This window comes from Phragmites australis, chromosome 6 (genome assembly GCF_958298935.1).
Source record: "Phragmites australis chromosome 6, lpPhrAust1.1, whole genome shotgun sequence".
Classification (NCBI taxonomy): domain Eukaryota; kingdom Viridiplantae; phylum Streptophyta; class Magnoliopsida; order Poales; family Poaceae; genus Phragmites; species Phragmites australis.
Window position 1 is genome coordinate 16,434,369 of NC_084926.1, and position 14,477 is coordinate 16,448,845.

Genomic DNA, 14,477 nt, shown 5'->3' on the forward strand with positions numbered 1-14,477 from the left:
ATCTCTCCTAGAAAATCTAATCTTCCTTTTGCCATAACGCCTATTCTGGGATGAGGCCTACTTTTTAAAAAATATACTTATATGTGCCTAGTGGAGGTGTTAAGGCTGCAGACATTCGTTTGCTGCAGATGAGAGTTCAGGGATAAAACTTTAGTGTCATGTACTCATGGTGTATAGGTAAAAGTTGTGCTTCGCAGCTCCTGCGATGTAGAAAATGTCAAAGTGTTGTTGTTTTTGGCTCTTAACGGCTAGGCATTTCACCGTGGTGCTACTTCTGCTTTATGGTTTAACTGCTAGCTCCTGCAAATCTTATATTGGCAGCGCTTGGTCACTGGAAGTGATAGCATATCGCATTGCCCGTGTAGCGAAATGAAACATATTGTTTGTGCTTGCCCGCACGGAACACATCCTGTTTTGTGTGGATTTTAGTATTCTGGCATAAAAGTGATATGCGTCTACAAGGACAAGCACTTTTATCCCTTCGAACAAAATAAGTCCCGTTTTAAGAACATGGTGAGGGTGCTGGATTCAGCCGGGAAACTTATCAGCAACATCTGCTCACAGCATCGCCAGAATAACAATCTCTGGTGACAAACAGTAGGCGATTATCAAACATACTAACGCATCAATTAATTACTGAACACAACAGTTTCCAACTTTCTAGCAGTTCATCTCACACTACAATGACAGCAGTTAGCCTGCTAACACAACACATCACCGCCAGCTACCATGTCCATTACAACAACACACGATGGAACTAGTACAACCACCGGCGCACCGGTGCGCTAAACAGGTGAAGCGGTTCTAGGCCCCTTCACCGTTCCTAACATTCTACATACGTCGACAGGGAGGAGCGTCCCAGGGGTGTCATTCGCGGCTCCTCTTGCTGTTGCAACTGGGGCACTTGTACTGCTTGATGTGCTCCGCCTTGGCAGGGGTGATCCGGACGCACTTGCCGTGGAACCACTTCTCGCAGATGTCGCAGCAGATCCAGAACTCGCCGTTCGTGTAACTCTCCCCGCAGGAGCCACACAGGTATGCTTGGTCCTCGTCCCCTGCGCCCTCCTGCCCGCTGTCTTCCTCGTCTTTCGGGTGAGCTGGCTTTGCAGGTTTGCTGTTAGAATTGCTCTGTTTCGATGGCTGAAAGAGAAGGCCAAACAAGTGAATGAGGGGTTGTGTTAACATGAGCAGGATGTAGCATATGTCATACATAGCGCATATACTTACTTTTGAGTTGGACTTGCTGCTTTTGCTGCTGCCGTTGGGAGCTTTTGATTGCTTCTTAGCAATCCCCGTCACAACTTCATAAACAGTGGACAGATTATTAATCATGGTGAAGAGCCTTCTCCTGAAATTCAAGTGCCACCAATGGATTATCATCTCTTGTTCTCCAATAACTGCCTAATATTTTCCGCAAAAAGAGTAAATGTTGATACACCCTCTAGAATAAATTCTGTGAATCCTACGATAACAGTCACATAAAAGCACAAATTATATATGAGACCTTAACACGTGGAATAAAGATGTTACACTCCTATCATTTTATTTAGTAAAAGAAAAAAAAGTTTTGATGAAGCAATGTATCAATTTCACATGTTGCAAAAATATCCACATGAATGCACAAAAAATGGCAACAACAAAAATGTCATACAAGTAGAGAGGGGCGTAAGGCCGTCATGATTTCAATCCATGTGAGCAAAAGAATGGCAGATAACTACATACATGAACGAAAAAAATAGAATCACCTAAATAATGGAATCCCATTTTCTATTTTTCTCACCTAAAATGAGACAACCCCAACTGTGGCAATATAATGGCTGGGAGCCCTCCATTGACCACAGCCTTAAATACTCCTCCTTAGCTCTCAACTATCAAATTCCCTACATCATCTCCCTGATACACTCCACAAAGCCCACCAATCCCTCTCCAGTCTCCACCACAGAGACTCCTCCAAGCTCTGTGGAACCAGATTCCCCATCCACCCAGCCAGTAACTAGACCCTCTGCATCCTTCCACCCCCATGGCCCCACCCAAACCAGAACCATAGGATGATAGCAAGACGCCAGAATAATATTTTTTTCCTTTTCTTTTTGTGTCGAGAATAATATATTTTTTAAATAAAGAGGAAAATAATTATGAAAGTAAATCTGTGACCGAGGTGATCTATAGCACGAACAGTTCCACAGTGCAATCAAAAAGCATGAAAGGGAAACACAAGTCCAGTATAGGAGAAAATAAAAGAAAAGCAACGAAATAAATCTTTGCAATGAATACTAAACACAAACCTGGCATCTTTATCGAATCCAAAGCGAGCTCCGAAGTAGAATGCAACAGACAGTAGCCATGCATCACTATGAACAGCAACCAGAGATAACCAATCTTTTTCAATCATTCCATCACGAGCAAAGTTTATCCCCAGTGCTGGCTCTGGAAGTTCAGGAGGTACTTCCTCAGCGGGCAGAGTGACCTCCCAGGTCTCATTCGGTAACCCATAAAGGCACAAGTTCTCTTTCTCTGGTGCAAGAGATACATCATTATACCAATAAGACAAAATGAAGGGAATTGAACCTGATGTCTTCAAGTAATCACTAGTAGTGTACCGCTGAAGAACATTTGTAGACAGTGGAGCACCGGATGCTATTCTAAATGTTAATATTTAATGTGGATGATGGAAAGATGACTAGAAGTCAATTTACTCACAATAGTCTCCCTTTAATGCACGCCATCATTAGTTATGATATTGGATAATACTAGGCCTTGTCACCACGATTTCTGCATCTGAGTTTTATCTTGTCTCCACTTCTTCCTACAATTTGAAATTCCTTCTACTAACATACGTTCCTTTTCATTCCTTTTTCATTCACAGTAGTACAACCTAGGAAAACCAGGTTCAAGAACTCCCACATCATGTATCAAGTGGAAGGCACTAGTTTGATTTGGTAAGATTTTATAGTTTGGACCAGATTTCAAACCTCGTGGTAGTAGTAACTTGAACCGTACATGTAATCAAAATCTAAGACTGAACAAAAATGTTCATGGTAATTACTGAGTAACATGACATGACCACAATTTATCGTGACTGCACTTATAGTACACACTGGCATGCACTTATAGTCAAATGAACACGTGCCCAATCAATTGACACTGCCCTCAGATAGGTCATAATTCCCTCTCTTAACGAACAAGATTCGCAACGGTTCCTCCCAAGCGTTATGCATGCAAGCAGAAACACAAATTACCTCAGCTCTAGCATCATTTAGCTACATTTTGTAAGGTCCAGATGTCCATCCATGAAGTGTAACATCTATTGCACTTCAGATTGCCCAAACTTGACCTTCCAAAATCCCAAACACTTCCTTTAGCTGATGGACTTGAATAGACCCAAGTTTCTTTTTTCTGATGGACTTAAATTGACCTAAGTACGCTGGCGGGCGCAACGAAGTTACCAAACTCGCACGCCAATCGCACACTGAAACAGACATACCTGACATGGGTTAGGGCTCAAATCGAGCTACTATTCGAGCTTAAGTATCCAACGAAGCCCTGAACGGCAACCGGATCGAGCTCCATAAGCAAACAAGGGGTCGGTGCAGAGTGAAAGGCACAGCTTAGCTCGAAGAAATGAGCAGCACAAAGGGAGAAAAAAAGGGGAACGACGCCTAGTGCCTCACCGGGGTCGCACTGCTGGTAGAACTTCTCCACATCTGCGCACACCACAGAAGCAGCACGGTGAGCAAATCCGTCAGCGAAGCATCCACAAACGCAAACGCCAGGAGAAAGCTAGGGAGCGCGAGGCTGGCTAACCCGTGGTGAGAGCCTTGACGATGCCGGCGCGGCGCGCGCGGAAGTCGCGGAAGACGTCCTCGGGTGAGCGCGCGTGGTGGTGCACGGCTGCCGCACCCGCCGCTCCGCCTCCGTCCCCGTGCATCGCCGTGTTCCGCTCCCCTCGGCTAGGGTTTGGGGAAGCGAGGGCAGTGGTGGACTGGTGGTGGTCTCGTAGTGGAGAGCAGGAGATTGAGGATTAGACAAGCGCAAAACCACGGCGAAGGATTTCGGAGGGGTAAAAATGGAAAAACGGAAACCACCAGAGGTTTGTTTGAAATTGTCCCACTTCGCTTTCGCTAGGATCCCGGAGAGTCTGGCTAGCGACCGCTCGGCGGGCCACATATGCGCTTATTGCTTTTTTTTTTATCTGTATCTATACTTTATTTAATTCATTAGTTATTACAGATTTAAACATCTTTACAACCTATTTGAATTGATCAAATAGTTACAGTATAAAATTGAATTTTATTTTGCTTTAAAAAATACTATCAACCATTTATTATTTGATTTATATATCTAGACGTCAAATTTTTGACATCTATATATTCTAAAAATATATTTATTTTATTATTATTTGTTTTCTGTACCTTTTCGGATTAATATATCATATAAATAATTTTATGTGTATAAAATACGTATGCAGATTAGTTTTGCTAATTGCCTTGGCAGGTGTGATGTGGTTGGGCCGTATGGGCCGAGCCTGTATCTGCTAGGATTGGGCCGTATGGGGCGGCTGTATGAGTTTTTATTTTATTTTTATATTTTTTTCGAGTTTAAATTTAAATAAATAAATTCCCGGTGAAAAGATTTGCAAAAGTAGACGCCCACCGCCCTCTCAAAGGGTTGCAGCCCTCTCAGAGGGCGGGTACGGGTGCTAACCGCCCCCTGAGAGGGCGGTTAGGGGCTTTTTTCATGTGAAATTAATTTTTTTTCTATTTTATCCTATAAAAATGTATTATTTTTGTAATTGAAGAAAAAAAAAGAAGGGGCGTAAGGAAATTAAGAAATTAAATTTGGAGTAGGTTATGTAATAACGGGAGAAAAAAATCAGTAATTAGTAGTTGCAGCATTTTACGTGGGTATGAGGTGCGAACGAGGACAAACATAGTATTGAACACATGGTGAAAACATTACAATACACTGTAACCGCGACAACACGATGAGGAAACAAAGGTGCCATGTACGGTTCGCACTAAGACCTTATTAGTGCGCCGATCCTAATCATAACATGTCTTAGGGAAGGAAAGTATGTCGGGTTACATTAGGTACTCTCTACTGCGTGCATCTAGTATACTTTCCCTTTCGGAGGGCATCGGGACCTGCCGCCTTAGCACGGCGGGCTCTCTTCCGCTTCCGTTCCCTCTCAGCCTCTCGAGCCTAAGCCACGGTACGGTCGTGCGCCGCCTTCCTCATGTGCTCTTCTTCCTCCCGTTTGAGACGAAGTTCCTCTTGCTGTTGCTCGTACTCCGGACGTGCGTACGCTTTCCTTCTCCACCTCATGTTCATGTCGACCCACAGCTTTTGTGAGTCATTTTGCTCATTGTCGAGCCACTGAATAAAATCACAGAGCGGTGGAGGGGACTGAACAAATGGAACAAAATGAGCGGTTAGTAAAAGAGGGTGCGTAATCGGAAGAGATGAGGCGGACATCTGTTACCGTACCGGTCGATAACCAGTTGTTGCATTGCGAGGCTTGTCATACTCGTAGTTGGCACACATGAAGAAGCGTAGTCCATAGGTGTATGAGATGTCCTGCGACTCGCGGAGCTTACAAAGGTCACCACAGAAGCACATTGGTGGTTCGAGACCTTCAGGTACGGTAGTCCTCCAATGTTTCTTTGGTGGGCTCGATGGAGCTGAGGAAGACATTGCACTTGAGAGATATGAGAAATGAGCGATGCTTCTACGTAAGGAGGTTTGGCTACTTATAGTTGGGGGAGGCAGGAGCATTGGATTCGCTCTTAAAGAAAGGAATTAGGGCATGGGCGTAGCTGGCGGGAGGAGCATCGAATTCCATCTTGAAGAATGTGACAGTTTTGTCGTTGCCCATGGTCAGAGATTCCACGTTTATTGGTACCCGTGTTGTCATTTACTGATTTGAAAAAGCTGGGTAGTGTTGTCACATCTTGTTTAAAGCCTGCGGCAGGAGGCATGTGTTGTCAAGTCATAGTTAAAGTTTAGTGGTGTGGTCACTTGTTCATTGAACGTGTCTGAATATGAAATGCATTTACGAAATGCTAAGTCGACCATACAAAGTGAACGTGTCTTAATACATATGAGCACATCACGAAGCGAATACGCATATGTTAGTTACAAAAAATGTAAAATGCTACTCATGCCTCCCTCGTTGCCGTCGTCCGTGCGCCCCATCGTGGTCCCGATGCCGCTGGTTAACCCTCACGTGACCCCTGGAGTAGGTGAGGGGGTCAGGTGGGCCGACGTGTCTGGTAGGCCTAGTAGGGACCACCGGTGTCGAGGGCTCATCGTGCATGGGCTGGATCCGAAGCGGTGCACTGGAAACCTGGGACCGCTGAAGGACGTCGTAGTCAGGTGTGCCCCCGAAGAAGTCACGGACGATGTCGTATGCGGTGTCGGGGCCAGCCTCATCCTCCTGACTAGGGTAGGAGGACTGTGAAGGCTCGGCAGGCGTCCATGTGTACTGGCTGGAGGGGCCTGTGAACAAATAATCACGTTAGATACGAACAATATGGTATTGGAAGTAGTAGTAAAAAGATACTACAAATAATATACTACAGGTAACAAATTGAAAATAATATACTAAAAATAATATTCTATATTCAACTATTATCGTGCAATTTTCTAACTAAATTTTACAATTTTCTAAACCCTAGATCTAAATATCTAAAATCTATGTCATATACTACTACTGCACTAATTAACAACAATAAAAAGGATAAAAAGATTGACCTGAATTTTTTTTCCAAATCCACAGCCCAAATGCAGCAGGGCTTCGCCGATCTCTCTTCCTCCCCTCTTCTCTCCTCTCTTCTCCTCTCTCTTCTCAACTTTTTTTTTTCCGAATTTTATGGTTTTTTCTCCAATTTTTGGGGTTTTTATAGACTCAGGGCGCAGGGGACCGCGCGCGGGGCGGCGGGCGGGAGGAGCCCTTACCGCCCTCTCAGGGGGCGGTAAGGACCTCTACCCGCCCCCTGAGGGGGCGGTAGGCTCGGACACCAGGCGGGAAGGCCTACCGCCCTCTCAGGGGGCGGTTAGCACCCGTACCCGCCCTCTTAGAGGGCTGCAGCTCTCTGAGAGGACGGTGGGTGTCTACTTTTACAAATCTTTTCGCCGGGAATCTATTTATTTAAATTTAAACTCGAAAAAATATAAAAATAAAAAAAACTCGCAGCTGTATTGCCAAAGAGCCTAATTGAGTCGTTCCGAGCTCCCCGTGTCCCCCACAAATACTACCACCTATTATTTGAACTTTGTATCTATATATTTAATATTTGATTTCTATATATTTTTATTATTTTTTCTACATACTTCTTTAAATTATTATATTTACAAATAATTTTACGTTTGTGAAAAATGTGTGTAGTTATAGTAGGAGGAGGGTAGTTGTTTTTTAAGGAAGGGGCTGATTGCCTTGGCAGGCGTGACGTGGCTGGGCCCGTATGGGCCGAACCTGTATCGGCTAGGATCGGGCCGCATGGGCCGGCTGTATTGCCAAAGAGCCCAATTGAGTCGTTCCGTGCTCCACTTCGCTTGCGGTTCTTCTCCTTCCCATCGTCTCGGTCTCGGTTCACCGAAGCAGCTTGTGCGTGGCTGCAAATGGCGGAGGCGGCGTCGCGGCCGAAGCTGTACTCTTACTGGCGCAGCTCATGCTCCCACCGCGCCCGCATCGCTCTCAACCTCAAAGGTCCCACGGTCTCACTCCCCACACCCTTCATCGTTTCTTGGATGGATCGGGTCGGGTCACGTTGACTCGATATCGATGTTTCTTCAGGTGTGGATTACGAGTACAAGGCGGTGAACCTCCTCAAGGGCGAGCAGTCTGATCCAGGTGGGTACTACTACTGTACTAGTATTACCGTATGCTACCGGTGCTTGGATTTTGAGTGCTGCTGTAGCTGGCCAAGCTTTTTTTTGGGGGGGGGGGGGGGGGATGGGGTGCGCTGTGTCTTTTCTCGCTTTCTAGTGGGCTTTGGAAGTGCAGAGTAGGGCCTAAGCATGCTCGATGTTACACTCGTCGGTATCATTGCGTGACAACTTCAATTATTGTAGTAGTTTGTGTGGAACAGAGCTGGATGCAATTGGATTATGCAAGAACTCTTGTTTGGACATTCAATAATAGGTTGATCTTTGTGGGCGACAGAATTCGTGAAGCTTAATCCTATGAAGTTCGTCCCTGCTTTGGTTGATGATGATGCAGTAATTGGCGACTCTTATGCAATAGCCTTGGCAAGTATTGAGATACTAGTGTTTTCTGTCTCAAAATTGGGTATCGCTCGAGTCACTTGTTCCTTTGTGGCTTTGCAGTATTTGGAGGACAAGTACCCCGAACCTCCTCTTTTACCTCAAGACCTTAAAAAGAAGGCTCTGAATCACCAGGTAACGATAAGTTCTGCACCACATGTTACTCATAATTCATTGAACCTAAAACTGCCATTTGTGGATGGAATTGTAATTTAGTGCACAATATTCTTCATTATTTAGGGCCCGTTTGGTAGAGCTCTCCAACCTCCTAATTCTGTGGTAGAAGTGATTCTGCGGTAGAAGTAGATTCTGTGGTGAAAGTGATTCTGTTTGTGAAATCGTTTGGTATGTTAGTGGTGGAAGTGATTCCTGAGAGAAGATTGTGTTAAAATTGAGGAGAATCAGTCGGGAATCGGTGGAAGCTAGATTTTTCGGCTCCCACCTCGCAGTACAAAACGTGGGAGTGATTCTCTCTGATTCTGCCGCGGAATCGATTCTGCGGCAGGGCGTTTGGTAGCGCTCCTGCCGATTCTGGGGCGGAATAAACTCCCAGAGCTCTACCAAACGGCCCCTTAAGACAAACACAGTAAACATCCAGATTCTCTGATCTGGAATGTTCTGCAATCATTACACTAATTGTTTACTAGTTGCCCTTTTTGCCGTTTCATGCCTTTTCTAAAGAGTTTGCGGATATCTTTTTATATTGTTCAGGGAATAGCCCAATAGCCCAAGAATAGGCCCTTAGAAGAAAGTCAGTCCAATCATATGTAATGGCACAAGTGGTAATTCCCGTATGCCACCAAGGGTAAGAGGGGGATTTACCCTTCTCCCTCATATATATAAGCAGAGATGGCCAAATGGGCCATTCGGGCCGGCCCGGCACAGGCCCGACTCGGCACGACCCTGCTACGGCATGGCTGGAACGGCCCAGCTACTGTAACAGGTCGTGTCGTGCCGGCCCGTGTGCCTCCCCCTCGGCCCACGGCACGGCCCGTTGGTCACCGTGCCGTGCCGGGCCAGCCTGGGCACGATTTCGGCCCGGCGGGTACGGTGCCACAGGCGGCCCGTCGGCACAGCCAGCCTGAAAAAATAAAAAAGTAGCTATAAAATTAAAATATATATATAAAATAGATAAAAATATAGAAAATAGATAAAAAATAGCTACAAAATTAAAAATATAGATAGAAAATAGAAAATAGCCGGGCTCATACGTGTCGGGCCAGATCGTGCCGGGCTAGGTTGGGCCGTGCCCGTGCCGGCCCGACTCAGCCGAGCCGTGCCGTGCCGGCACGCCGTGCCGCACGCTCGGCCCAGGCACGACCCGTGGCCTTGTGCCGTGCTGGCCGGGCCCGTCCTGTCTCGACTCGGGCCGGACCGTGCCTACAGTGTCGTGCCTCGGGCCGGCTAAGTAGGCACGGCCCATTTAGGCATCTTTATATATAAGACCCCAAGGGGGGTCATGAGCTCTCAAGCTCATTTTAGCTGTCCACCGTTCCATGTCCCTCATGCTGTGGTTTTTCACCACAACAATATTCCAATCCAAACCCATCAAAATCTGCATTCTGCCATCCGCAAATTCATCTTAGGAGGCTAAGTCACTAAGATCACATAAGTAGCACAGCAGAAAGGACAAAAAGGGAATAAACCATTAGCTTTGTACAAATGCAGAGATGGATAAATTGGTAAACACCATTCTTTGTGAGCCAACGTGTGGGGCTAGGTTCACATGATAGCGATGCATTGGATGGTATTTCCAACCCACTGTAATGATATCGGACAAGCTTACCCAAAAGGAAAAGAGTGGTAAGTGGAAATGTAATTTCAAGGTGATGGGATTGCAGAGCGTGTGGAAGTACAGGACAAAACAAAGCTAGTTCTGAAGGTGTATAGAGTTGGGCTGTCATGCACTTGAATTTCATTGTGGCCTGTGCTACACATGTATGGAGTAAACAAGGACTCGACAAAGGTTAACCAACTAAGGGATAGATAGTACAAATACTAGAGATAAAGCTCAAGTAAAACAATTACAGTTGGAGTTGTTGGAGTCCATGCGTGCGTGTGCAAGTCCCTCAGCTTTGCTGCATGGCAAGGCTATTCTGCTGTTGTCAGGGTTAGCGGGTGGCACACGGGACACTACCGCACAGGCGCAGCACAGTGACATATAGTGTACCATGGTCTAACCATAATCTAGAATACAATGTGTTGTATGTTTGCCTTGTTTTGTTTTGTTCTGTTCTGTTGTCACCAATTCGTCATGCCTAATGTGAACTTTACTATTTTCTTTATGGCAGATCGCAAGCATTGTAGGTTCTGGTATTCAACCTCTCCATAATCTTACTGTGTTGGTAAGTAACTCTAAATTACTTCTATCCAATTGAGATTCTTCATATAGAAATTGATTGCTCAGCGCACCTGAGTTCTATACAGGAACAGGATACCCGTTTGCATTGTGCAATGAGCCAGTAATGCAATATGTTTGCTGCAGATTGATTCTATATTCAGACAACTTGTTTTTTGTAAAGTAAAATATATTGCACAGTTCGTTTAAAGAACAAAAGCTACTGTACAGGGACATTACTTGACGTGGTGCCTATTTCTTTGCAGAGGTTCATTGAGCAAAAGGTTGGTGCAGGGGAGAGCCTCTCGTGGACCCAGCAACAAATCGAGAGAGGTTTCACAGGTTGTCTTCACAGACATAACCATTCATTACTGACTGAAGTTACTACTACCTTTGCTGCACTACTTTTACTCTCATCAAGCAAATTGTGCTTCAAGAAACCATGCAGTTCTGTTGCATCACATGATTATAGAAACTCACCATAGTTCTTTTTTAGCTCAGTTATTGTTATATTATCACTTAGCATTCTTATTTTCTAATCCCTATTGCTTTTGCGCTTGTTTGCTATTCTACAAATGCTTACTTTCCCTAATGGTTTAGCTATTGAGAACCTGATAAAAGGCTGTGCTGGCAAGTACGCAACAGGAGATGAAGTCCAACTGGTACATTTACTTCCCTGAGAATTGTCTCCTTTTTTTCGGATTGGGTTCTTTTCCTACTGTAGGGAATTTTCCTTGCAGTGGTTTCAGAGTGAAGTGGCATCATATTGATCTGACGTAGGTGCCCTTTTGTCAATCTAACACTTATATAGCGGTGTGTGCGTGAAGAAAATAAACAGAATTATAAAAAATGAAGAATCATCAGCTGTTTTTTATATTCTGCTAAAAACAACTAAAATTGTATAGATTTTTTTTTTAAAGAAGTTTGATATAACAGCGTCTATTCCTTGCTCAAACTAAAGGAGACGGTATGGGTTATTAACTCAAAATGAACATAAGTATAAGGCTGTGCCTTGCTATTAGCAAGGGATGGAACTGCCTTCTATGCTTTGTTATGATTTCAGAACCTATTATGCACATGGCGCGCAGGTGGTCTTCTCTGAAGTGAAATAGAGTTCCTAATATAACACCAACGCCGAATGATTCAAATTGCTATTGATACTTGTCCACCTAGGAGTTCCAGTTCATCAAAGATATGCACAACCTCATGTAGAATTAAACCCAGTATTTGGTAACTTGACTTCTGTCTGTTATAGGAATGTACGACACTGCTAGTATAGACCAGCTGTTAGTTGATTCGTTTGTCATTTGTACACATTTTTGCATGCAGGCAGATGTATTCCTTGCACCACAAATTTTCGCAGCTGTGAATCGCACTAAAATCGACATGGTACTGCCCTTCTTCTTTCTTGTTACAGGATTCTAGATCACTGTCTCTATTTTTTCAGTCAAGAACTAATGAAACGTGCTGCTTTGCCACAGTCAAATTACCCCACCCTTGACAGGCTCCACGCTGAGTACATGGCACACCCTGCATTTCTAGCAGCGCACCCTGAAAATCAACCGGATGCCCCTTCCTCTACCTAGGAACTGCAGCGCTGCGGCTGCATCTGCCTTGTATATTGGTTATCTGAATATAGATTTGGAGTCGGGTCTTTCTCGTTGTACCATACTCTTCCTATTGTCTTAGCTGTAACAATAAGCACAGATATTCCTGCGCAAAATGCCAAAAAATTGTTGTTTCAACGACTATCCGAATCTACCATATTCCTGGTTTGTGTATACCAATTTCGCCCCCTTGTGCGGTTACATCATGTACAAATGGCATCTATCAGATCTTCTGTGTGGGCATTATCTAACCATTCATTGGATTCTGGCCTGTGGTTCCTCATATAAGCCTCTTGATCCCACGCGATCTTCCTCTCAATCGGTCCCGAGGAAAGGAGTTGGCTCTTACCCACGACGCCTCTGCCGCTCAGTCCAGCGCCACCGCACGTCACTCCCCGAGCATTGTTCCACCTCCGTGTCCTTCTCAGGCGAAGCACTTTTGTATCTTACCTCATGTACTGCCACTTCCAACCCACCCGCTATCCTCATTGTGCCCATAAAGGATCAACATATGGTCTAGATGGGTGAATAGGCGTTTTTGTAAATAATAAAACAAAACAACACAATGAAAACAGATATTGGATATTCCGATCTAGATGATCGGATGTTCCGATCTATACCGGAACTTCCGATATTCATGATCGAAACTTCCGGTTTGCTTGGATTTCAAACGTAGCTAGATTTACGAGCAACAATGAGTTAACCTATGAAATGCAAAATGCAACAGGATAAGATGCTATTCACTAGTAAAACTACCAAGCATAAAGTCTTACTCGATATATTAAATAAATTGCTCGAAATCACATAAGAGGAGAGAAATAACCAAAGTTGGGAGACGCCGCGAATTTATTCTCGAAGTTCGGATCCTTGAGGGAATCCTATGTCTCTGTTGAGGGGCTTGATCGTACTTGAGTCGGATCTCTTTCAACTATTTTTCTCGTGAGGTTGCACAAAGCACTCCTCAGCTCCACTTGTTATTCCTTCTCTTTCGAAGGCGGAATCCGGTATTCACAAACTTTTCACGACGCACCACAAGTGAATTAGTGGCTTATGAGTGACTCCTAGCTGTCTAGAAGATCTCAATCTTTAAGAGTAACAAATGCACACGAAGAACGCTTAGAGATAAATCCTAGTGCTCAAAGATGAAAACAATTCACTTTCACTAGATCTCTCACTCAAATCCCCTTCTCAAGTTGTAGCACAAAAGCGAGGGAGAGGAGAGGTGAACTTTGAGGCTCTAGAGAGGTTCTTTTTTGTCAAAGCATCAACAGCCCAAAGAGAAGAGAGAGGAGGGGTATTTATAGTGTACCTCTAAAAACTAGCCGTTATACACTTTTTTGTCCCACATCAAAACTTTCAATTTTATGGTCGAAACTTTCCATCAGTACAAAGTAACAACATTAATTTGTTCTACTCAAATCAAATCTAGAGATATACACATATCGGAACTTTCGATTTGACACATCGAAACTTCCGATTTGCAAAAGATAAAACCAAGCTGAGAACTTAAAGTTTGAGAAAACTCTGGACATTCCGACTCAAATCGGAACCCTCCGGTGCGATCGGCTCGGGACCCGTGCCAGGCACTCCATGGCCACGTCATCCAGCAAAGCTGGGATGAGCTCCCCCGCCCACAGCCTTCTTCCTCTGCCCGCACCGCCATAACACGTTCTTGCACGTTGTCCTTCCAACCAGAGCAGTAACGTTCTGGCTCGTGGGCTGCTTGGAAGGTTTCTTCCTCTCTCTTGACGACGGCGCCCATGAGCGCAGTGCAGTGCAGTGTGGCTTCTTGTTTTCTTGTGATGTTGTGGTGTGATGTCCGTGAAGGGCTTTGGCTGGTTTAAGTAGAGGGAGGGTGAGAGTAAGGACAAATTTGGTTTAGGATTTGATCAGTGCTAGGTACTGTGGTTGAGTAAAAAAGAACTTTCTGTATGGTCAAATAATAGCTTTTTCAAAAAGGGAGTGAAAATAATAGTGGTGGAGTGAGATATTCTAGTGGGAGGAGCTAATCTATAAATCTAATGTGTTTTGCTTGAGTGGTGATATTTTACTCAAATTGATTGGCAATATTCTTTGATGGGGGTAAACAGAAGATTGATGAAGCATATGAATAACCACCAGAGTAGGAGGGAATCCTAGTGGGGTGGTGATGGAGAGACAGGGAGTGAAGTTTGTTTTAGAAAACCAAGTGAAGGTATTTGTTATGTAATAGATTATCAGTGTTAAGTGTACCACACACATTCTAAATAATGCACTTATTCTCTTTA

General features: G+C 44.5%; 2 protein-coding genes across 3 annotated transcripts; one reads left to right on the plus strand and one right to left on the minus strand.

The window, feature by feature from the left end:
- Positions 1-605: 605 nt before the first annotated feature.
- Positions 606-4,036, minus strand: LOC133921941 (PHD finger protein ALFIN-LIKE 7). 2 transcript variants are annotated; one of them, XM_062367058.1, is made up of 5 exons: positions 3,805-4,036; positions 3,672-3,704; positions 2,286-2,514; positions 1,228-1,348; positions 606-1,140 (listed from the first exon to the last, which is right to left on the minus strand). In XM_062367058.1, exons 1-5 carry the CDS (start codon positions 3,926-3,928, stop codon positions 868-870), a joined length of 780 nt encoding a protein of 259 aa, XP_062223042.1. In that variant the 5' UTR covers positions 3,929-4,036; the 3' UTR covers positions 606-867. The 2 variants fall into 2 exon arrangements, with proteins under 2 accessions (XP_062223042.1, XP_062223043.1); XM_062367059.1 differs by having other exon boundaries at positions 3,485-3,704; positions 3,805-3,923.
- A 3,509-nt stretch (positions 4,037-7,545) lies between these two features.
- On the plus strand, positions 7,546-12,384 carry LOC133921942 (glutathione S-transferase Z1-like). The gene is made up of 9 exons (XM_062367060.1): positions 7,546-7,708; positions 7,796-7,852; positions 8,165-8,250; positions 8,329-8,400; positions 10,557-10,610; positions 10,870-10,945; positions 11,204-11,265; positions 11,933-11,992; positions 12,085-12,384. Exons 1-9 carry the CDS (start codon positions 7,621-7,623, stop codon positions 12,187-12,189), a joined length of 660 nt encoding a protein of 219 aa, XP_062223044.1. The 5' UTR covers positions 7,546-7,620; the 3' UTR covers positions 12,190-12,384.
- The last annotated feature ends 2,093 nt before the right edge of the window (positions 12,385-14,477 follow it).